Raw genomic sequence first — 25,406 nt, forward strand, 5'->3', positions numbered from 1 at the left:
CCCTATGCTCTAAGTAAACAAACAATTTTGGAACGTGTAATATGTGTTCGGCAGGCTGCTGGCCAGCTGGCTGGCTGATCGGCTGGCCGGCGGCTGGCTGGCTGATTGGCTGGCTATCTCCACCTGTCTGTATCTATCTCTGTCTGTTTGTCTCTGTCTCTGTCTGTCTGTCTGTCTGTCTATCTCACAGGTACACATAAATACAATTATACATAGTGTAAATTACCTAGGATAACCCAAAATATCCAGACAAAGTGCTATACTATGCTTGTAGATATAAGGCATAATAAACATTATTGACAAGTAATATGCATTTCACTTCATCAAGAATCAGACGTGACAAGTCTGATGACTCTGCATCCTGTTGGTTCAGGAGCCGCTCTCTGAAACAAGAGAGACAAGCAGACAGAAAGACAGACACACACAGACAGACAGAAAGACAGACACACAGGCAGGCAGAAAGACAGATAAACAGAAATAGCTAGAGAGACAGACATGTTTATGTGTAACAGTGAAAACAAACAAAGCCAAGGGTTCCCCACAGCAATTAATGATCATCAAGTGTCAAACCACTGCTGCACTGTCAGCAGTTTAGTGACACTCAGTCATACACCATGCTTCAAGGAGTTTCATATATACTCCAGCATGTCTAAATCATTGTTGGGACCTATAAATACTTTGTATATATTTCTAGACAATAGTAAATGACCAAGGCAGGTGAAAATGTTCACCTCTCAGTGTGTTTGTGATTATTTGAGTACAATTTCAGTACCTAATATTAGTGTCAGAACAAAGATTGGCTATGAAATCACAAGAACTACTATAAATTGTAATTACCAGTACATAAAAATTATATAAAATAATATAATATAAATATAATATAAAAGGATGTGTGATGTCACCGTGGTTGTTTAATATATTTATAGATGGGGTTGTAAGAGAAGTAAATGCGAGGGTCTTGGCAAGAGGCGTGGAGTTAAAAGATAAAGAATCACACACAAAGTGGGAGTTGTCACAGCTGCTCTTTGCTGATGACACTGTGCTCTTGGGAGATTCTGAAGAGAAGTTGCAGAGATTGGTGGATGAATTTGGTAGGGTGTGCAAAAGAAGAAAATTAAAGGTGAATACAGGAAAGAGTAAGGTTATGAGGATAACAAAAAGATTAGGTGATGAAAGATTGAATATCAGATTGGAGGGAGAGAGTATGGAGGAGGTGAACGTATTCAGATATTTGGGAGTGGACGTGTCAGCGGATGGGTCTATGAAAGATGAGGTGAATCATAGAATTGATGAGGGAAAAAGAGTGAGTGGTGCACTTAGGAGTCTGTGGAGACAAAGAACTTTGTCCTTGGAGGCAAAGAGGGGAATGTATGAGAGTATAGTTTTACCAACGCTCTTATATGGGTGTGAAGCGTGGGTGATGAATGTTGCAGCGAGGAGAAGGCTGGAGGCAGTGGAGATGTCGTGTCTGAGGGCAATGTGTGGTGTGAATATAATGCAGAGAATTCGTAGTTTGGAAGTTAGGAGGAGGTGCGGGATTACCAAAACTGTTGTCCAGAGGGCTGAGGAAGGGTTGTTGAGGTGGTTCGGACATGTAGAGAGAATGGAGCGAAACAGAATGACTTCAAGAGTGTATCAGTCTGTAGTGGAAGGAAGGCGGGGTAGGGGTCGGCCTAGGAAGGGTTGGAGGGAGGGGGTAAAGGAGGTTTTGTGTGCGAGGGGCTTCGACTTCCAGCAGGCATGCGTGAGCGTGTTTGATAGGAGTGAATGGAGACAAATGGTTTTTAATACTTGACGTGCTGTTGGAGTGTGAGCAAAGTAACATTTATGAAGGGATTCAGGGAAACCGGCAGGCCGGACTTGAGTCCTGGAGATGGGAAGTACAGTGCCTGCACTCTGAAGGAGGGGTGTTAATGTTGCAGTTTAAAAACTGTAGTGTAAAGCACCCTTCTGGCAAGACAGTGATGGAGTGAATGATGGTGAAAGTTTTTCTTTTTCGGGCCACCCTGCCTTGGTGGGAATCGGCCAGTGTGATAATAAAAAAATAATAATATAAAACAAGAAAAAAAAAGGTATATTGGCAACACTTCTGCATGCAGCAGGACTCCACGTTGCCATCAGGTGAGCATCCAGAACCAAATAAACCCCTATTATAAATGGTGACAGCGGTGCTCGCAGCAGTTGTGTTTGCCTGGAGAAGAAGGAGGAAGAGGTATGAAGTCATCTTCACTTCATCACCCTACACAAGAAGCATCCGTCTCTCAACAAGTTATCCTGATGTCGTGTCTGCACGTTTGAGCACCCAGACACAGGTACAAGCAGGATCCAGCCGAAATTTGCCGAATTTCTCCGAGAATTGTAAGTGGCGTCCCAGTGACCCTACGCTGTTTCTCAAGTCACGTGTTCAGCGTCACTTGTATGTTGCTTTTGTTGTTCAGCTCAGCACAGCTGTTTCAGCAAGCCAGAGGTGAGTTTTGTGGTGATTTCTGCGTCCAGTGTGAGCTTCTCCACGTGTTTGTGGGTGGAGGAGGAGGAGGAATGGCCAGATGCCCGCCCTGCCATACACTCACGCACGCTCCTCGCCACCAGCCTACCATACACCACTCACCACTGCCCACTCCCTCTGCTGTGTTTTCTGCTGTTTTTCGTATGAATTCATTGCCAGTGCTGTGTATCCGAGTGCCCGAGGCCACTCGAAGCTACGTGGATTACGACGTCACGTGGGTGTGGACGATGTCACGTAGACCTACAAAGCCACGTGAGTTACCAGATGTCCCAGGCCTCATGCTGTGGTCTGCTGCCCGCATCACATCGACGCCACCCACGATGCTGCCCGACTTCATGACGTCACGATGTCTGCTGACGTCACCTCACGATGTCTGCCTGACGTCACCTCGAGATGTCTGTTGACGTCACTGCTGCTGACGTCACCTTGCGACATCACGCCTGACATCACATGATGTCACATCGAGTGTTCTAGTAATTATTTCAGTATTGTCGAGAAGATTGAGAGAAGATATATGTCGTGTGTTAATTAATTCCTCTCAGTCAGTGTTCTCACATTTTAGTATATGTCTTAGTGTCAGTTTTGTGCACAGAAAAGCATCATTTGCTAGTTAAGCCATGTTGTACCGTATGTACAGCGGTGTGTTTGTAAGTTTTCCGTGTGTCCAGTGAGGTCTGTGGTCAGACCCTTGAGTTGCACCACTGTGCTGTCACCCGCGTGACCAGTGTTTGACAGCTGATTTCTCAGCCCTGAGCGTATGAGCCCCCTTGTACAGAAAGCTTTTATGCTCGTCGCTCGTGTTGTTCTGCAGAATCGTACCTGCTACGATTCCCATCGAGATTTGTTTCACTTCACCTCCAGACCGTCAGAGTGCAGTTATATGTAGAGAAACAAGTCTGGGGACGCTTAGGCTAACCTCTGCTATAACTCCAACTGTCGAGAGATGATACTCGTCAAGCCGCAGCCAGCCCTGTCGGCAGGCGCTGTGTCAGCCTCGTGTCACAAGCTTCAGTGAGCAGCCTGCACAAAGATGATGTCACTTTGACTGCTAGCTCTCACTGCAGTCTGGTGTATGATGTTACGACTCCCAGATGTTTCGCCCAGTCGTCTCTGCCACGACTCGCTCCACAACTCGCTTCACGCTCGCCGGCAGTGACAGCCCAGCGACAGTACCAGTCGAGAAGTGTCCTCCTGAGTCGCTTGCCAGAAGTCCTGCCCAGTTGCCGAGTTTTGTCGACGCCTCACTCGAGGGCACCAGCATGTCGTGCCCCAGGTTGAGTGAAAACCTGCAGCGACTCCTACGATGTCTGCTTCACCGTTCCAGAGGAGACCGTACCCTGTTACGTCACAGCTCAGCCGCAGCGATATCTCCCGTGTTGCAGTATCTGTCCAGACGCAGGAAGGCGTGCAGTGATGCCCATCGACGCTCATTGCCTTTGACCACGATGTTTAGCACACCCCACATGTTTTTTTCTTCCCTCCCTGTAGGAAGTTTTTTTTTCCATGTCCATATATATATATATATGTTTTTATTTTGTGTTCTGTGCCCTGTTCCTACGAGAGAGAGACCGAGTTTATTTTACTACCAGTATTGTCGCGTCGGGACGACGCGCGGTAGGTGGCCGAGCGTATGTAGACAGCCTGTACTGTCTGCACAGACAGCCCATGCTGTCTGCCAGCTTAGTTCATATTTCGCGCCACTAAGGTGCTGCCATCTATAGGCCTTGCCACTTCAGTATGCCCAGATTTGCCTCGCCCTCACTCACACAGCGGCCTGGCATCAACACACAAGTACTCCCAGCTCTCTCTCGTGGGCATGGCCCTGCCCGGGCCATGGGCACAAACACACAAGCCTGTGTAACCCACCATGACATTAACAATAAACAAAGAAGCCTCCGAAGAACGTATCATTTAACCAACCGCTCTACAGCCTACCAAAACAAGCCATTATATAAGTATGGGTTCTAAAAAAATTTTGTGGTCTTATTACACAGAAAATTGCCCTCTTTAATTAATTTTTCTTTTTTTTTTTCAAAATATTTGGAGCGCTGGGCGAGAGAACGTAGATCTACTTTTGGACAGTTAACGGGTTAAACTAAAGTGGACACAATAGAATAATTAACATATGAGAGGATACCTCTGATATACCTTTGAAGAGTTTCGAGTTTATCTACTCTCTGAGCCCGGCCATGGGCCAGGCTCGTCTGATGCTTGCCTGGTCAACCAGGCTGTTGCTGCTGGAGGCCCACTGCCCCACATATCCATCACAGCCTGGCTGATCTGGCACCTGGTGAAGATACTTGTCCAGTTTCCTCTTGAAGGCTTCTACACTTGTTCCAGCAGTGTTTCCGATATCTTCTGGCAAGATGTTGAAAAGTCTGAGACCCCGGATGATTACAGATATTGAGAGTAGTATGTATATATTGATTATAATTTTTTAACCAAGTTCATGATATTGAGCAAATGGTACTGGAGATTTCTGGCAGAGTTTTCCAGATTTTGGGCCCTTTAATGTACACTGAGTTTCTGAAAAGATTTAGCCTGACACAGGGAATGTCATAGAGATTTCTGTGCCTATTATTGTGTCCATGGGTCCTATTGCAACTGTCAAGAAAGCGCTTCAGGTCGGGATTTATATTAGAATTAATTGTTCTGTAAATGTAGGTGGCAGAGTAGTACGAGTGAATGTCTTGTACAGTGAGTAGGTTTAGGTCTTTTGAAAAGTGAGGAGGGGTGGGGAGTGTTGCTTAGCTGTGAATTGTGTGATCTTTCACACTGCAGCTTTTTGTTCGGTTATTACTGGCTTAGGTGATTTGTCATTATGGAACCCCAGACACAAACAGCACAGTTGAGGTAGGGGTAGATCAGCGAATGGTATAGTGCAAGTAGTGCTGTGTGTGTCACACAGTAACATATCTCTGAGAGGATGTCAATTGTTGTAGATACTTTTTTTGTTGTGTGCTGGATATGGGTGGAACACACCGTGGTACACACCATCATGGTCAAGGTGTAGACCCAGGAATTTTCCCTCGTTATGTTTAGCAATAAGGATGTTGTTATGAATAATGTTTAATTCAACCTCACTTGCTCTACTCCCAAACAATGTCTATGTTCAGTGTAAGTTTATTGATAGTCATCCAGGTTGCTACTTTTGCAAGCTCTTCATTAACAATTTGTTTAATATGTACATTATATTGCAATAAACTATATTATTATTATTATTTTACTAACCTGAATTTTTATCCACAAATATCTCTTGCACTTGTGTATCACCTTCCTTAGTTGAACAAGCTGGGCAATGTACACTGAAGCTTGTATCCGTCTCCTCGTACGATATAAGATGCGAGGTAAAGAAGTCAATAATGTCATCTTCCATGTCATGATAGAGATCATCCTTCACCTCGTCATTGTCAAACAGATCGTTGTCCACACTGGCCACTTCACTTATGCTGCCTTGTAAATACTCTGGAATATCCTTCCTACAATCACTAGTATGAATTTTTCTGACACCAGTCTTATGCCATGGCCTTTTTGCCCAATAACTGCTTTTTCTGTTAGGGAACAAGTATTCAGCTTTCTGCAGAACATTAGCAAATATTGGAAGTAATTGTGATCTATGAAAACTCGGAAATGTTGATGATGACTGCAATCCAGCAAGTGAGAGATTGCAGGCACACAAACGTGTTTGAGAAAGTTTAGATACTGCTTGACCTGGCAGCAGCGTGTTAGGCATCAGTGGTGTAGGAGACCAGTGATACACACACTGACATGTCTGGTGGTGTCTCATTAACAGTGCCAGGGTAGAGACCTTCTGGTATGAAAGTCTCTCTTGTGGTATTCCTCTTATTCTTATCAGAGCTTTGTGTAGCAACATTTAGCCTTAATTTCAAGCCTAAAAAGAAAAGAAAAGAATTAAAAGAGGCAAACACTATCAAATTCCAGAAATTATCTTTAAAACAAGAAATAATATTTAAAATTATAAGAAGCCCAATGAAAAGCAAGTGTGTCATCAGCACAATTAGAGAACAGCATCAACATCTGTAGTATAGAACTCTTCACCTGTCTACATGATAATAGCAAATATAAAAAATATAAACAGAATTAAAGTAAAATTTTTCCAGTGGAAATATTAAGTATCACATATAAAGCTATGTGTAAAAGGTGTTCTCTATATTTGTGCACCCACATGATGGATATAGGGCGCATAATAAAGATATTAAACTAACCAACTTCCATCCTTGTATAACCAAGCTCTTCTCCTTGCATCAAGTAACTACACTTAACAGCCATTACACCATGAGTTATTGGATATTAATTTTTGAAACACACTGACAAGGCAAACTGACCTGATGGCTAAAGGAAACATACCCAACAATGTCTCTTTAACTGCAATATTCTCGTCTGACAAAGCACAGGAATGGTGCTTCCCACATCCTAGCCTCAAGTCTGGCTACATAACTCTCTATATATATTTAACAAATTCTATTATCCAGCCAAATGATGGAAAGAGACATCCCGGTTAATGCGTGTATTGTTCTGTGTATGTAGTAGGCACATGAATAAGTATGGATGTTCTTAATGGTGAGCAAATTTAGACTTTTGAAAATTGGTGGAGTATGCTGTCAGGAGTGGGAATTTATCATCATTCTGACTGCTGCCTTTTGCTGGGTTATTAGAAGTCTTAGGTGATTTAATGTTGTTGATCCCTATGCACAAATTCAATATGTGAGATAAGGGTAGATGAGTGAATGGTACAGTGCCAGGAGAGCTGACTGGAACGTAGTACCTTATCTTTGATAGTATGCCTACAGTCTTGGAGATCTTCTTGGTGATTTGTTGTTTATGTGTCTGGAACTTAAGGCTACTGTCAAGGTGGATACCTAGAAATTTTCCCTCTGTGAGTCTTGTGACTGGTGATCTGTTTAGCATTATGTTAAGTGGAACATTTTCAGCTTTGTTTCCAAACTGAATGAAATAGGTTTTATCGGTATTCAGGTTAAGTTTATTAGTCATCATCCAGGCAGATATTTTCTGCAATTCGGCATTGACAGTGTTGGCAAGTATGACTGGGTTTGGGTGGGGGAAGACGTATGTAGTGTCATCTGCAAATAATATGGGTTTGAGTAGCTTTGATGCATTCGGTAGATCATTGATGTAGATGAGAAAGAGGAGTGGTCCAAGTACAGTTCCCTGTGGGACTCCTATTGTGATTGGTTGGGTGGAAGAGTTTGCACCATTTGTGTACACATATTGAATTCTGCTACTAAGGTATGACTTTAGGTAGTTGAAGGAGTGGCCTCTGATACCATAGTGCATGAATAAAGACCATCTGCAATATCAGGTTTAAGCCAGGTTTCTGTGAGTGTGATGATTGATATATTGGAATGAATGGAATTGAGTAATGCTGTGAGGTCGTCATGTTTGCTCAAGGATCTGACATTGTAGTTAAAGGTGGTTATGTTATTGTTTACTCTGAGTAATCATGGTAAACATCATGGTCTTGGATCAAGAGCACTTCACCAGCATCATGGTATGCATCATGGTCTTGGATCAAGAGACCTTTACCACCATCCTGGTATACATCATGGTCTTGGATCAAGAGCACTTCACCACCATCATGGTACACATCATGGTCTTGGATCAAGAGCACTTCACCACCATCATGGTACACATCATGGTCTTGGATCAAGTGCACTTCACCACCATCATGGTACACATCATGGTCTTGGATAAAGAGCACTTCACCACCATCACGGTACACATCATAGTCTTGGATCAAGAGCACTTCACCACCATCATGGTACACATCATGGTCTTGGATCAAGAGCACTTCACCACCATCATGGTAAACATGGTCTTGCATCAAGAGCACTTCACCACCATCATGGTACACATCACGGTCTTGGATCAAGAGCACTTCACCACGATCATGGTAAACATCATGATCTTGGATCAAGAGACCTTCACCACCTTCCTGGTGCACACCATCATGGTGCACACCATCATGGCACACACCATTGTGGCACACACTATAGTGGCACACATAATGGCACACACCATTGTGGCACATACCATTGTGGCACACACTATCGTGGCACACACCATGGCACACACCATAGTGGCACACACCATCGTGGCACACACCACTGTGGCACACACCATTGTGGCACACACCATTGTGGTGCACACTATAGTGGCACACACTATAGTGGCACACACCATGGCACACACCACAGTGGCACACACCATTGTGGCACACACCATCGTGGCACACACTATCATGGCACACACCATGGCACACACCATTGTGGCACACACCATAGTGGCACACACCATCGTGGCACACACCATCGTGGCACACACCATTGTCGCACACACCGTCGCACTACACACCGTCGCACTACACACCGTCGCGGAACACACTGTCGCAGTACACACTGTTGCGGTACACACCGTCGCAGTACACACCGTCGCGGTACACACAGTCGCGGTACACACAGTCGCGGTACACACCGTCGCAGTACACACCGTCGCGGTACACACCGCCGCGGTACACACCGTCGTGGTACACACCGTCGCGGTACACACCGTCGCAGTACACACCGTCGCGGTACACACCGTCGCGGTACACACCGTCGCGGTACACACCATCACGGTACACACCATCACGGTACACACCATCATGACACACACCATCACGGTACACACCATCACAGTACACACCATCAGGGTACACACCATCATGACACACACCATCACGGTACACACCATCATGACACACACCATCATGGTACACACCATCATGGTACACACCATCACGGTACATACCATCATGGTACACACCATCATGGTACACACCATCATGGTACACACCATCACGGTACACACCATCACGGTACACACCATCATGACACACACCATCACGGTACACACCATCACGACACACACCATCACGGTACACACCATCACGGTACACACCATCACGGTACACACCATCACGGTACACACCATCACGGTACACACCATCACGGTACACACCATCACGGTACACACCATCACGAAACACACCATCACGTACACACCATCATGGTACACACCATCATGGTACAAACCATCATGGTTCACACCATCATGGTTCACACCATCATGGTACACACCATCACGACACACACCATCATGGTACACACCATCATGGTACACACCATCATGGTACACACCATCATGACACACACCATCACGGTACACACTATCACGGTACACACCATCATGGTACACACCATCATGGTACACACCATCATGGTACACACCATAATGGTACACACCATCATGGTACACACCATCATGACACACCATCATGGTACACACCATCATGACACACCATCATGGTACACACCATCATGGTACACACCATGACACACCATGACACACCATCATGGTACACACCATGGTACACATCATCATGGTATGGTACACACCATCATGGTACACACCATGGTACACACCATCATGGTACACACCATCATGGTACACACCATCATGGTACACACCATGGTACACACCATCATGGTACACACCATCATGGTACACACCATGGTACACATGGTACACACCATCATGGTACACACCATCATGGTACACACCATGGTACACACCATCATGGTACACACCATCATGGTACACACCATCATGGTACACACCATCATGCTACACACCATGTTACACATCATGGTACACACCATCATGGTACACACCATGGTACACATCATGGTACACACCATCATGATACACACCATGGTACACATCATCATGGTACACACCATCATGGTACACACCATCATGGTACACACCATGACACACACCATCATGGTACACACCATCAAGGTACACACCATCATGGTACACATCATGGTACACACCATCATGGTACACACCATCATGGTACACACCATGGTATACATCATGGTACAGACCATCATGGTACACACCATCATGACACACACCATCATGGTACACACCATCATGACACACACCATCATGACACACACCATCATGGTACACACCATCATGACACACACCATCATGACACACACCATCATGGTACACACCATCATGACACACACCATCATGACACACACCATTATGGTACACACCATCATGGTACACACCATGGTACACATCATGGTACACACCATCATGGTACACACCATCACGACACACACCATCATGGTACACATCATGGTACACACCATGGTACACACCATCATAGTACACACCATGGTACACATGGTATACACCATCATGGTACACACCATCATGGTACACACCATCATGGTACACAACATCATGGTACACACCATCATGACACACACCATCATGACACACACCATCATGGTGCACACCATCATGGTACACACCATCATGCTACACACCATCATGGTACACACCATCATGGTACACACCATGGTACACATCATGGTACACACCATCATGGTACACACCATCATGGTACACACCATTATGACACACATCATCATGACACACGATCATGGTACACACCATCATGGTACACACCATCATGGTACACCATCATGGTACACACCATCATGGTACACACCATCATGGTACACACCATCATGGTACACACCATCATGGTACACATCATGGTACACATCATGGTACACACCATCATGGTACACACCATGGTACACACCATCATGGTACACAATCATGGTACACACCATCATGGTACACACCATGGTACACACCACAGTACACACCATCATGGTACACACCCTCATGGTACACACCCTCATGGTACACACCATCATGACACACCATCATGGTACACACCATCATGGTACACACCATCATGGTACACACCATCATGGTACACACCACAGTACACACCATCATGGTACACACCATCATTGTACACACCATCATGGTACACACCATCATGGTACACACCATCATGGTACACACCATCATGGTACACACCATCATGGTACACATCATCATGGTACACACCATCATGGTACACATCGTCACGGTACACATCATGGTACACACCATCATGGTACACACCATCATGGTACACACCATCATGGTACACACCATCATGGTACACACCATCATGGTACACACTATCATGGTACACACCATCATGGTACACACCATCATGGTACACATCATGGTAAACATCATGGTACACATCATGGTACACACCATCATGGTACACACCATGGTACACACCATCATGGTACACATCATGGTACACACCATCATGGTACACATCATCACGGTACACACCATCATGGTACACATCATCACGGTACACACCATCATGGTACACATCATGGTACACACCATCATGGTACACATCATCACGGTACACACCATCATGGTACACACCATGGTACACACCATGGTACACACCATCATGGTACACATCATCATGTTACACACTATCATGGTGCACATCATCACGGAACCTGGAGTTTACCTGGAGAGAGTTCCGGGGGTCAACGCCCCCGCGGCCCGGTCTGTGACCAGGCCTCCTGGTGGATCAGAGCCTGATCAACCAGGCTGTTGCTGCTGGCTGCACGCAAACCAACATACGAGCCACAGCCCGGCTGGTCAGGAACCGACTTTAGGTGCTTGTCCAGTGCCAGCTTGAAGACTGCCAGGGGTCTGTTGGTAATCCCCCTTATGTATGCTGGGAGGCAGTTGAACAGTCTCGGGCCCCTGACACTTATTGTATGGTCTCTTAACGTGCTAGTGACACCCCTGCTTTTCATTGGGGGATGTTGCATCGTCTGCCAAGTCTTTTGCTTTCGTAGTGAGTGATTTTCGTGTGCAAGTTCGGTACTAGTCCCTCTAGGATTTTCCAGGTGTATACAGTGGACCCCCGGTTAACGAACTTTTTTCATTCCAGTAGTATGTTCAGGTGCCAGTACTGACCGAATTTTTTCCCATAAGGAATATTGTGAAGTAGATTAGTCCATTTCAGACCCCCAAACATACACGTACAAACGCACTTACATAAATACACTTACATAATTGGTCGCATTTGGAGGTGATCGTTAACCGGGGGTCCACTGTATAATCATGTATCTCTCCCGCCTGCGTTCCAGGGAATACAGGTTCCGGAACCTCAAGCGCTCCCAGTAATTGAGGTGTTTTATCTCCGTTATGTGCGCCGTGAAGGTTCTCTGTACATTTTCTAGGTCAGCAATTTCACCTGCCTTGAAAGGTGCTGTTAGTGTGCAGCAATGTTCCAGCCTAGATAGAACAAGTGACCTGAAGAGTGTCATCATGGGCTTGGCCTCCCTAGTTTTGAAGGTTCTCATTATCCATCCTGTCATTTTTCTAGCAGATGCGATTGATACAATGTTATGGTCCTTGAAGGTGAGATCCTCCGACATGATCACTCCCAGGTCTTTGACGTTGGTGTTTCGCTCTATTTTGTGGCCAGAATTAGTTTTGAACTCTGATGAAGATTTAATTTCCTCGTGTTTACCATATCTGAGTAATTGAAATTTCTCATGGTTGAACTTCACATTGTTTTCTGCAGCCCACTGAAAGATTTGGTTGATGTCCGCCTGGAGCCTTGCAGTGTCTGCAATGGAAGACACTGTCATGCAGATTCGGGTGTCATCTGCAAAGGAAGACACGGTGCTGTGGCTGACATCCTTGTCTATGTCGGATATGAGGATGAGGAACAAGATGGGAGCGAGTACTGTGCCTTGTGGAACAGAGCTTTTCACCGTAGCTGCCTCGGACTTTACTCTGTTGACGACTACTCTCTGTGTTCTGTTAGTGAGGAAATTATAGATCCATCGACCGACTTTTCCTGTTATCCCTTTAGCACGCATTTTGTGCGCTATTACGCCATGATCACACTTGTCGAAGGCTTTTGCAAAGTCTGTATATATTACATCTGCATTCTTTTTATCTTCTAGTGCATTTAGGACCTTGTCGTAGTGATCCAATAGTTGAGACAGACAGGAGCGACCTGTTCTAAACCCATGTTGCCCTGGGTTGTGTAACTGATGGGTTTCTAGATGGGTGGTGATCTTGCTTCTTAGGACCCTTTCAAAGATTTTTATGATATTGGATGTTAGTGCTATCGGTCTGTAGTTCTTTGCTGTTGCTTTACTGCCCCCTTTGTGGAGTGGGGCTATGTCTGTTGTTTTTAGTAACTGTGGGACGACCCCCGTGTCCATGCTCCCTCTCCACAGGATGGAAAAGGCTCGTGATAGGGGCTTCTTGCAGTTCTTGATGAACACGGAGTTCCATGAGTCTGGCCCTGGGGCAGAGTGCATGGGCATGTCATTTATCGCCTGTTCGAAGTCATTTGGCGTTAGGATAACATTGGATAGACTTGTGTTAACCAAATTTTGTGGCTCATAAAAAATTCGTTTTGATCTTCGACTCTCAGTCTGGTTAGCGGCTTGCTAAAAACTGAGTCATATTGGGACTTGAGTAGCTCACTCATTTCCTTGCTGTCATCTGTGTAGGACCCATCTTGTTTAAGTAGGGGCCCAATACTGGATGTTGTTCTCGACTTTGATTTGGCATAGGAGAAGAAATACTTTGGGTTTCTTTCGATTTCATTTATGGCTTTTAGTTCTTCCCGCGATTCCTGACTCCTATAAGATTCCTTTAGCTTGAGTTCGATGCTTGCTATTTCTCTGACCAGTGTCTCCCTACGCATTTCAGATATATTGATCTCTTTTAGCCGCTCTGTTATTCTTTTCCGTCGCCTGTAAAGGGAGCGCCTGTCTCTTTCTATTTTACATCTACTCCTTTTTCTTAGAGGAATAAGCCTTGTGCATACATCGAGTGCCACCAAGTTAATCTGTTCTAGGCATACGTTGGGGTCTGTGTTGCTTAGTATATCTTCCCAGCTTATATCGGTTAGGACTTGGTTTACTTGGTCCCACTTTATGTTTTTGTTATTGAATTTGGTGAATGCTCCCTCGTGACTAGTCTCATTATGTCGATCTGGGGCTCCACGCATACATGTCTGAACCTCAATTATGTTGTGATCTGAGTATATTGTTTATGATATGGTGACATTTCTTATCAGATCATCATTGTTAGTGAAGATGAGGTCTAGTGTATTCTCCAGTCTAGTAGGCTCTATTATTTGCTGGTTTAAATTGAATTTTGTGCAGAGATTTAAAAGCTCGTGTGAGTGTGAGTTTTCATCAGAGCTGCCTCATGGTGTTATTACTGCAACAATATTATTTGCTTTATTCCTCCATTTTAGGTGCCTTAAGTTGAAATCCCCCAGGAGCAAGATGTTGGGTGCAGGAGCTGGAAGATTTTCCAGACAGTGGTCAATTTTTAACAGCTGTTCCTGGAATTGCTGGGATGTTGCATCCGGAGGCTTGTAGACTACCACAATGACTAGGTTTTGGTTCTCGACCTTTACTGCTAAAACTTCCACTACATCATTTGAGGCATTTAGCAGTTCTGTGTAAACAAGTGACTCTGCAGTGTACAGGCCACCATCATGGTACACACCATGGTACACACCATCATGGTACACATCATGGTACACACCATGGTACACATCATGGTACACACCATCATGGTACACACCATCATGGTACACACCATCATGGTACACATCACAGTACACACCATCATGGTACACACCATCATGGTACACACCATGGTACACATCATGGTACACATCATGGTACACACCATCATGGTACACATCATGGTACACACCATCATGGTACACACCATCATGGTACACACCATCATGGTACACATCACGGTACACACCATCATGGTACACACCATCATGGTACACACCATCATGGTACACACCATCATGGTACACACCATCATGGTACACATCATGGTACACACCATCATGGTACACACCATCATGGTACACACCATCATGGTACACACCATCATGGTACACACCATCATGGTACACACCATCATGGTACACACTGTGGTACACACCATCATGGTACACACCATCATGGTACACATGGTACACACCATCATGGTAAACATGGTACACACCATCATGGTACACACCATCATGGTACACACCATCATGGTACACATCATGGTACACACCATCATGGTACATGCCATCATCATGGTACACACCATCATGGTACACACCATGGTACACACCATCATACACACCATGGTACACATCATGGTACACACCATCATGGTACACACCATCAGGGTACACACCATCATGGTACACACCATCATGGTACACACCATCATGGTACACATCATGGTACACACCATCATGATACACACCATCATGGTACACATCATGGTACACACCATCATGGTACACACCATCATGGTACACACCATCATGGTACACACCATCATGGTACACACCATCATGGTACACATCATGGTACACACCATCATGGTACACACCATCATGGTACACACCATCATGGTACACATCATGGTACACACCATCATGGTACACACCATCATGGTACACACCATCATGGTACACACCATCATGGTACACACCAATGTACACACCATCATGGTACACACCATCATGGTACACACCATCATGGTACACATCATGGTACACACCATCATGGTACACCATGGTACACACCATCATAGTACACACCATCTGGTGGCCTGGTGGTTAACGCTCTCGCTTCACACGGTGAGGGCCTGGGTTCGATTCCCAGCCAGAGTAGAAACATTGGACGTGTTTCTTTCCACCTGTTGTCTATGTTCCCCATCAGTAAAATGGGTACCTGGGTGTTAGTCGACTGGTGTGGGTCGCATCCTGGGACACTGACCTAAGGAGGCCTGGTCACAGACCGGGCCGCGGGGGCGTTGACCCCCGGAACTCTCTCCAGATAAACTCCAGATAAACACCATCATGGTACACATCATGGTACACAAGATCATGGTACACACCAATGTACACACCATGGTACACACCATCATGGTACACACCATCATGGTACACATCATGGTACACACCATGGTACACACCATCATGGTATACACCATCATGGTATACACCATCATGGTACACACCATCATGGTACACACCATCATGGTACACATCATGGTACACACCATGGTACACACCATCATGGTACACACCATCATGGTACACACCATGGTACACACCATGGTACACACCATCATGGTACACACCATCATGGTACACACCATCATGGTACACACCATCATGGTACACATCATCATGGTACACACCATCATGGTACACACCATGGTACACATCATGGTACACACCATCATGGTACACACCATGGTACACACCATCATGGTACACATCATGGTACACACCATCATGGTACACACCATGGTACACACCATCATGGTACACATCATCATGGTACACATCATCATGGTACACACCATCATGGTACACATCATGGTACACACCATCATGGTACACACCATGGTACACACCATCATGGTACACATCATGGTACACACCATCATGGTACACATCATGGTACACACCATCATGGTACACATCATGGTACACACCATCATGGTACACATCATGGTACACACCATCATGGTACACACCATCATGGTACACACCATCATGGTACACACCATCATGGTACACACCATCATGGTACACACCATGGTACACACCATCATGGTACACACCATCATGGTACACACCATGGTACACACCATCATGGTACACACCATCATGGTGCACACCATCATGGTACACACCATCATGGTACACACCATCATGGTACACACCATCATGGTACACACCATCATGGTACACACCATCATGGTACACACCATGGTACACACCATCATGGTACACACCATCATGGTACACACCATCATGGTACACACCATGGTACACACCATCATGGTACACACCATCATGGTACACACCGTGGTACACACCATCATGGTACACACCATCATGGTACACATCATGGTACACACCATCATGGTACACATCATGGTACACACCATCATGGTACACATCATGGTACACACCATGGTACACACCATGGTACACATGGTACACACCATCATGGTACACATCATGGTACACACCATCATGGTACACACCATCATGGTACACATCATGGTACACACCATGGTACACACCATCATGGTACACATCATGGTACACACCATGGTACACACCATCATGGTACACACCATCATGGTACACACCATCATGGTACACATCATGGTACACACCATGGTACACACCATCATGGTACACACCATCATGGTACGCATCATGGTACACACCATCATGGTACACACCATCATGGTACACACCATCATGGTACACACCATCATGGTACACACCATGGTACACATCATCATGGTACACACCATCATGGTACACACCATCATGGTACACACCATCATGGTACACACCATCATGGTACACACCATCATGGTACACACCATCATGGTACACATCATGGTACACACCATGGTACACACCATCATGGTACACATCATGGTACACACCATGGTACACACCATCATGGTACACACCATCATGGTACACATCATGGTACACACCATGGTACACACCATCATGGTACACACCATCATGGTACACACCATGGTACACAACATCATGGTACACACCATCATGGTACACATCATGGTACACACCATCATGGTACACACCGTGGTACACACCATCATGGTACACATCATGGTACACACCATAATGGTACACACCGTGGTACACACCATCACGGTACACACCATCATGGTACACACCATCATGGTACACACCATGGTACACACCATCACGGTACACACCATCATGGTACACACCATCACGGTACACACCATCATGGTACACATCATGATACACACCATAATGGTACACACCGTGGTACACACCATCACGGTACACACCATCATGGTACACACCATCATGGTACACACCATCATGGTACACACCATGGTACACACCATCACGGTACACACCATCATGGTACACACCATGGTACACACCATCACGGTACACACCATCATGGTACACACCATCATGGTACATATGGTACACACCATCATGGTACACACCATCATGGTACACACCATCACGGTACACACCATCATGGTACACACCATCATGGTACATATGGTACACACCATCATGGTACATATCATGGTACACACCATGGTACACACCATCACGGTACACACCATCATGGTACACACCATCATGGTACATATGGTACACACCATCATGGTACACACCATGGTACACACCATCACGGTACACACCATCATGGTACACACCATCATGGTACATATGGTACACACCATCATGGTACACATCATACAGCAGTAATCACTCTCATATCTGGAACAAAGAAGCCATATTATTATTATACTCAAAAAGAAGCGCTAAACCACAAGGGCTATACACCGCTGAAGAAGCCATAAACGGATGAATTTGAATATATTACCGTCAAGAGAAACAGCAACAGCAGTGGAGCAGCACCATTAAGAACAGCAACAGAACAGCAGCGTTATTATTATAATAAAAGAGAAGCGCTAAGCCACAAGGACTATACAGCATGGCAGAACAGCAGCAGCAACACTGGTTATTGTTGGGAGTTGTTAAGGGTCTCTAAACTTAACGCCTTAACCAAACTTTGCTACCCAGGAGTATTATTATTATTATTATTATTATTATTATTATTATTATTATTAATAATAATAATAATAATAATAATAATAATAATAATAATAATAATAATAATAATAATACAAGGTTTGTACAATGGTGAATGACATTTAGGTGTACATGCAAAAATCCTGTATATATGCAGAGTATTTCGGGCAAACTTAAGATTAATAAGGCAATAACAATATAAATAATTTTATACATATATCACTTGGGTGAGTGTAAGCTCCAGGACCTTCTAGTTCTTAAAGTGGACACTTACCTGGCGGTCGGTGATGTTATTCCTGTAATATAGCTGAGTTAACCTTTGACTGCCGTGAACTTCCATCCTCTGTTTATATTGCGGGGGACCATTTACAAGTACGGGAATTGATCCCTATACCACAATAATGTAGAAATTGCTGGCGCTTTGGCCACCTAGTAAAACATTGCAGGTGTATGGCAGAATGCCCAGTCTGTGTTGCTGCTGACCATAGCAATCCATCCTGTAGCCAACCTCCCTCTTGCCTTAATTGTAATGAGGCTCACCCAGCTTATACTTGCCGTTGAAAAGGTTTCTTAAAGCTACGAGAACTCCATTGTCTCAAAGAGAAAATGGGTTTCTCTTACGCCATGGCAGTCTCCCATCTTCGCCTCCAAGGGAGACTTCCATGGCTTTCTTATTCCAGAGTTTCTAGACAGCCTCCACAATCTCCTCTGTAGTCACAAATTCCACAGTCACCTCTGTATCTAACACTTTTGCAGTCCTAGGCTCTGAGGTTCCTACCTCGTCATGTCCTACTATCGTCTTCTCGCTTGCATGTTTCTACGTCTGTAAGATCTCCCACAACAAGCCATTACCTCACATCCCTACTTCTCCAAAGTCTAAAACTTCACCAAAGTACAAATATTCTTTAACCCCTCAATCACATATCATTCCCAAACATTTTACTTTTCCTGTATCTGGGCCTAGACCTTCAGCTCTTATTGTATGTGTCCTTGTTGTGGAGGTTCATCTACCCTCTCGTACACTTCTTATCCTGTCCCCGCTCAAATTTCTTCACAAGATATCTCTAACATCTCGTCTCCCACTTCTTCGGTAACTTCCATTGTCTCTCCAAGCTTTACTCAACCTACATTCTCTACCTCCGACACTATGCTTCCTGCAGCTTCTCTCTCTTCTGAAACAATTGAAACCATCTCCGCATGTATCTTATTGCATTCATTGGATCCCTTTCCGGTGGGACTTTGAATGAAAGTTCACTTCTTGTACGCTTCTTTGTTCATACTTCACTGCGTTATACTGCAATCCGTATCTGCTCTTTGTATCGTTCTCCTCTTCCATTATCTATTCATGACGTTGAATTTCTGGTTTCTTCTCAACCTCCACCTCTCCTCTTATTAGGTGATTTTAATGCTCATCATTTCCTCACTGTGACTCTTATGGTGATCAGTTAGAGACTTTTCTTGCTTCTTTTCCTCTCCATGTTTTAAATACAAGTACTCCCACTCATTTTGACCTTCGCACTCAAACACACATGCATACATCTCTCAAATTTCTCCTCTTCAACTGCACTTGGCTTTACCTGGACTGTGATCATTTTCCTACTCTCCTTACTTCCCATTCACATTCTCAACTTTGTAGCCCACGTTGGCAGTTTGAACGGGCAAATTGGGCCCTTTACTTGCGTCAGTTTTTAGTGAGGAACCTTCTCCTTTATCTTTTAATGATGAGCTAATAGCCTATTACAATTATTTACGACCTCTGTTTTAACTGTAGCTTCAAATACAATCCCTCAAACCTCGAGTAAGGACTCTCAGAAACGTGTGCCTTGGTGTTATCTTACTTGTGTTCATGCAGTGCGTCTGAAACGTGCTGCATAGGGGCCGATCAGTGGTGTGCAGAGGTCTGGTGATGCCCTGGGCCAACTCCTTGATTATATGTGGGGCCTACAGTAGGGCCACAGGGTAACGCTTTGATTTAAAGCAAGCAAACGCAGTTGCCCAACAAAATGCAAAATGCACTTGTTGGTGGGATTGTTTCTAATGTCACTTGCACTTCCTCTATGAGTGCAGTTTGTAAAAAATTGCAGAAGCTGAGAGGCAAATATTCTCTAGATCCATCTCCCGTTCTTAGGGTTGCTGGTGTCAGCATTGTAAATCCTGAATATCAAAATGGTAAACAATACCGACAGGTTGGTAGGTAATACACATGCAACAGTTAGGCATCTTTATTCCAAAAAGTTTCGCATATACAGTAGGCTTCTTCAGTCGTGTACAGAAAAGTTGGCAGGAGCAGTTGAGATGTGAAGACGATGTAGACAGTCTACAGTTGTTACAGCAATTGGAAATTATCTTGTCTGTATCTCTCAGGGCCCCATCTATGCTCCTCATTTCTTTCCTCCAAGTCTACCAAAAAGTTACCACGTTTAGACTTTTCTTCTAGCAGAGAAGAGTCTAATAATGTGCCTTTTACACATCTAGAACTTGAGTCAACACTTCCCATTTGCCGATCGTCAGCAGCTGGACCTGATGGCATTCATATTAGTATGCTTCAACATTTACTTCCGACAGCCCTCGTAGCCCTCTTACATTTTTAAATCTTGTTTGGTCACAAGAGTTCCTCCCATCCATGGAAAACTGCTATTGTTCTGTCTTTTCATAAACCAGGTAGGCACTTCGGGCCATGATGCCTCCCACTATCGACCCATTGATCTTACTAGTGTAGTTTGGATGTTGTTGGAAAGTCTAGTTAATAGACGTTGTTACATAGACTAGTTAATAGACTTAGTTACAAGTACTGACTGATGTTGTAGTGGCCAGGCTTAGACTTAGTTACAAGTACTGACTGATGTTGTAGTGGCCAGGCTTAAGCTTGGTTACAAGAACTGACTGATGTTGTAGTGGCCAGGCTTAGGCTTGGTTACAAGTACTGACTGATGTTGTAGTGGCCAGGCTTAGGCTTGGTTACAAGTACTGACTGATGTTGTAGTGGCCAGGCTTAGGCTTGGTTACAAGAACTGACTGATGTTGTAGTGGCCAGGCTTAGGCTTGGTTACAAGTACTTCTGGCAGTTTGGGAGACACACAGATAATGATCAAACTAAATGCTAATTATGTGGTCAGGGATATGGTCACTGTCTTGAGCACTTTGTGCTTAATTGTCCACTTACTGAGGAATACAGAGACAGACAGTATAATAACCTATGTAACATGTCAAGATATCTTATTAATGAAAATAAGATACCAGATATACTAAGCAAAATTCCTAAATTTGCTTGTAACAGATAAGTGAACTGTAGATATGTAGACCTGTTAACCCTTTTGGGGCCTAGTTCTAGGCCTTTTGTATATCCACATGCTCTTGCGCTACCGTCCACAGGATGGATATGGGGTGCACAAACTAGTCACTTCGGTGGCAAAATCTAATCTCTAATCTAACCAGTGCCTCCTTCCGTATCTCAGATATATTGGCCTCTTTCAGGAGCTCTGTGATTCTTTACCTTCATTTGTATATGGATCATCTTTAGTTTACATCTTTCTTCTTTTTTCATAGGGGGATGTGCCTCGAGCATTTAATAAGTAAATACAGTATATTAATATACAAATATAGGTGTCAGTCTTCAGTCACGCTCTCAATACTTTTTCACTGTCAAAAAAATAATATTATATTTACATATTATTTTATTTTACGAGCACTATTTTTACACATTTACAATAAATTTACACATACTACTATGTCCATCTCCTCTGATCCGCACTGTGTGTGTTTCCTTAGTGGAAATTATTTCTCTAGTCTAGTAAGGTGGAATGTGAGGTAAGGACCCAGGTCGTCAACCAGGTCTCACCCTGGTCCAGGCTGCCTCTAGTACCTCTCAGGTGAATGTTGAGGCCAGGCTGCCACCTCTTGTACCACTCAGGTGAGTGTTAAGACCAGGCTGCCGCCTCTTGTACCACTCAGATGAGTGTTGAGGCCAGGCTGCCACCTCTTGTACCACTCAGGTGAGTGTTGAGGCCAGGCTGCCACCTCTTGTACCACTCAGGTGAGTGTTAAGACCAGGCTGCCGCCTCTTGTACCACTCAGGTGAGTGTTGAGGCCAGGCTGCCACCTCTTGTACCACTCAGGTGAGTGTTGAGGCCAGGCTGCCGCCTCTTGTACCACTCAGGTGAGTGTTAAGGCCAGGCTGCCGCCTCTTGTACCTCTCAAGTGAATGTTGAGGCCAGGCTGCCATCTCTTGTACCACTCAGGTAAGTGTTGAGGCCAGGCTGCCACCTCTTGTACCACTCAGGTGAGTGTTGAGGACAAGCTGCCGCCCCTTGTACCACTCGGGTGAGTGTTGAGGCCAGGCTGCCACCTCTTGTACCACTCAAGTGAGTGTTGAGGCCAGGCTGCCACTTCTTTTACCTCTCAGGTGAGTGTTGAGGCCAGGATGTCTCTTGTACCTCTCAGGTGAGTGTTGAGGCCTGGCTGCCTCTTGTACCACTTAGGTGAATGTTGAGGCCAGGCTGCTGCTTCTTTTACCTCTCAGGTGAGTGTTGAGGCCAGGCTGCCTCTTGTACCACTTAGGTGAGTGTTGAGGCCAAACTGCCTCTTGTACTTCTCAGGTGAGGGTTGAGGCCTGGCTGCCTCTTGTACCTCTCAGGTGAGTGTTGAGGCCAGGCTGCCTCTTGTACCATTCAGGTGAGTGTTGAGGCCAAGCTGCCTCTTGTACCTCTCAGGTGAGTGTTGAGGACTGGCTGCCTCTCGTACCTCTCAGGTGAGTGTTGAGGCCTGGCTGCCTCTCGTACCTCTCAGGTGAGTGTTGAGGCCTGGCTGCCTCTTGTGCCTCTCAGGTGAGTGTTGAGGCCTGGCTGCCTCTTGTACCTCTCAGGTGAGCATTGAGGCCTGGCTGCCTCTTGTACCTCTCAGGTGAGTGTTGAGGCCTGGCTGCCTCTTGTACCTCTCAGGTGAGTGTTGAGGCCTGGCTGCCTCTTGTACCACTCAGGTGAGTGTTGAGGCCTGGCTGCCTCTTGTACCTCTCAGGTGAGTGTTGAGGCCAGGCTGCCTCTTGTACCACTCAGGTGAGTGTTGAGGCCTGGCTGCCTCTTGTACCTCTCAGGTGAGTGTTGAGGCCAGGCTGCCTCTTGTACCACTCAGGTGAGTGTTGAGGCCTGGCTGCCTCTTGTACCTCTCAGGTGAGGGTTGAGGCCTGGCTGCCTCTTGTACCACTCAGGTGACTGTTGTATACTGCCACTTACACCTCACGGGTGAGTGTTGTCAAGAAAGTTGTTGTTAAACTAAGAGTTTAAGTGGATACACGTTTGCATGTAATGTATACACACATTTCTTTCCCCTGAGGCACACACCCTCACTGTAAATTGCACATCATGCACTCTACCATTGCTGGATTTCCTTACTTAGCATGTGCTAAACTCAGAGATTGTCATTTGTATCTCATGAGGCAGCAATTGCTGGAAATTTGCTTTTAGTTTAGAATAACTCTTAAGTATTGCAAGAAATGGATTGCTTAATCAAATAAGTGGTAAAGGGAGCATAGCATAGATTTTTGCTTTAAGAAAATAAATATATATATCGAATGTAATAAAGTAATTTTACTAGTGTTATAGTGGCGTTAAGATCACGAACTGAAAGATCCCAGGAGAGTTGGATGATCTTGTGTCAGTGAGCTATAACACAGATCTGGTCCATTCAGTAGCCTCTCCAATCATCTCTTGGATCATATTAATACATCCAAGTAAGCAGTCTGAACTTCCAGGTAGTGTCAACACTACATCGCGACTTCTGGGTAGTAAGACAATTCCTGCATGGAGAGGTTCATTTAGGCTGTCTTGAGCTTGGGTGTGAGGTGTTTGGAAGAGGTGGAGAGGATAAGGAGAACGGAGGAGGCTGCCATAGTCTCCAGCAGCAGTAGTACCCCACTCCATGACCATGTCTTGGCTACCCAGCTCAGCGGCCAACCAGCAGCAACAGCTCCAACTGTAACACAAACACAACATTGTCCTGAGGCAAATTTAAATAATACTGTACTAGTAAAAGTTAGGACAGTGTGAGAGATACTTAGATGTGACGACCAGGGGACTATACGAAGTGGCAGTAACCACAAGTGTTCACTCACACTGCGCAGTGTCCAAATGAGATACATGTAGTTATCACCACAGTGGACAAAGACCAAATGTGTCTCATCACTTGCATTTGTGGCTTTGGAGTGCTGTG

General features: G+C 45.1%; 2 protein-coding genes across 6 annotated transcripts in view; both read right to left on the bottom strand.

The window, feature by feature from the left end:
- Positions 1-21,274, bottom strand: part of mtDNA-helicase (mitochondrial DNA helicase) — a gene marked incomplete at its 3' end in the record, with an annotated part of 132,972 nt that extends 111,698 nt beyond the window's left edge. Inside the window, 2 exon segments of one of the 3 annotated variants that reach the window (XM_070085966.1) lie at positions 5,738-6,398; positions 19,477-21,274. In XM_070085966.1, the coding sequence (XP_069942067.1) occupies positions 5,738-6,380 (643 nt within the window). 3 annotated transcript variants of the gene reach the window in all.
- A 135-nt stretch (positions 21,275-21,409) lies between these two features.
- The window catches only part of LOC128686492 (glucose-6-phosphate exchanger SLC37A4), a 98,727-nt gene continuing 94,730 nt past the window's right edge, over positions 21,410-25,406 (bottom strand). For all 3 annotated transcript variants that reach the window (XM_053773451.2, XM_053773452.2, XM_053773450.2), the window contains one exon: positions 21,410-25,169. In XM_053773451.2, coding sequence (XP_053629426.1) covers positions 25,012-25,169 — 158 coding nt within the window. In that variant the 3' untranslated portion in view covers positions 21,410-25,011. The remainder of the gene's footprint in view (positions 25,170-25,406) is intronic.

The sequence above is a fragment of the Cherax quadricarinatus genome, chromosome 17 (assembly GCF_038502225.1).
Source record: "Cherax quadricarinatus isolate ZL_2023a chromosome 17, ASM3850222v1, whole genome shotgun sequence".
NCBI lineage: Eukaryota > Metazoa > Arthropoda > Malacostraca > Decapoda > Parastacidae > Cherax > Cherax quadricarinatus.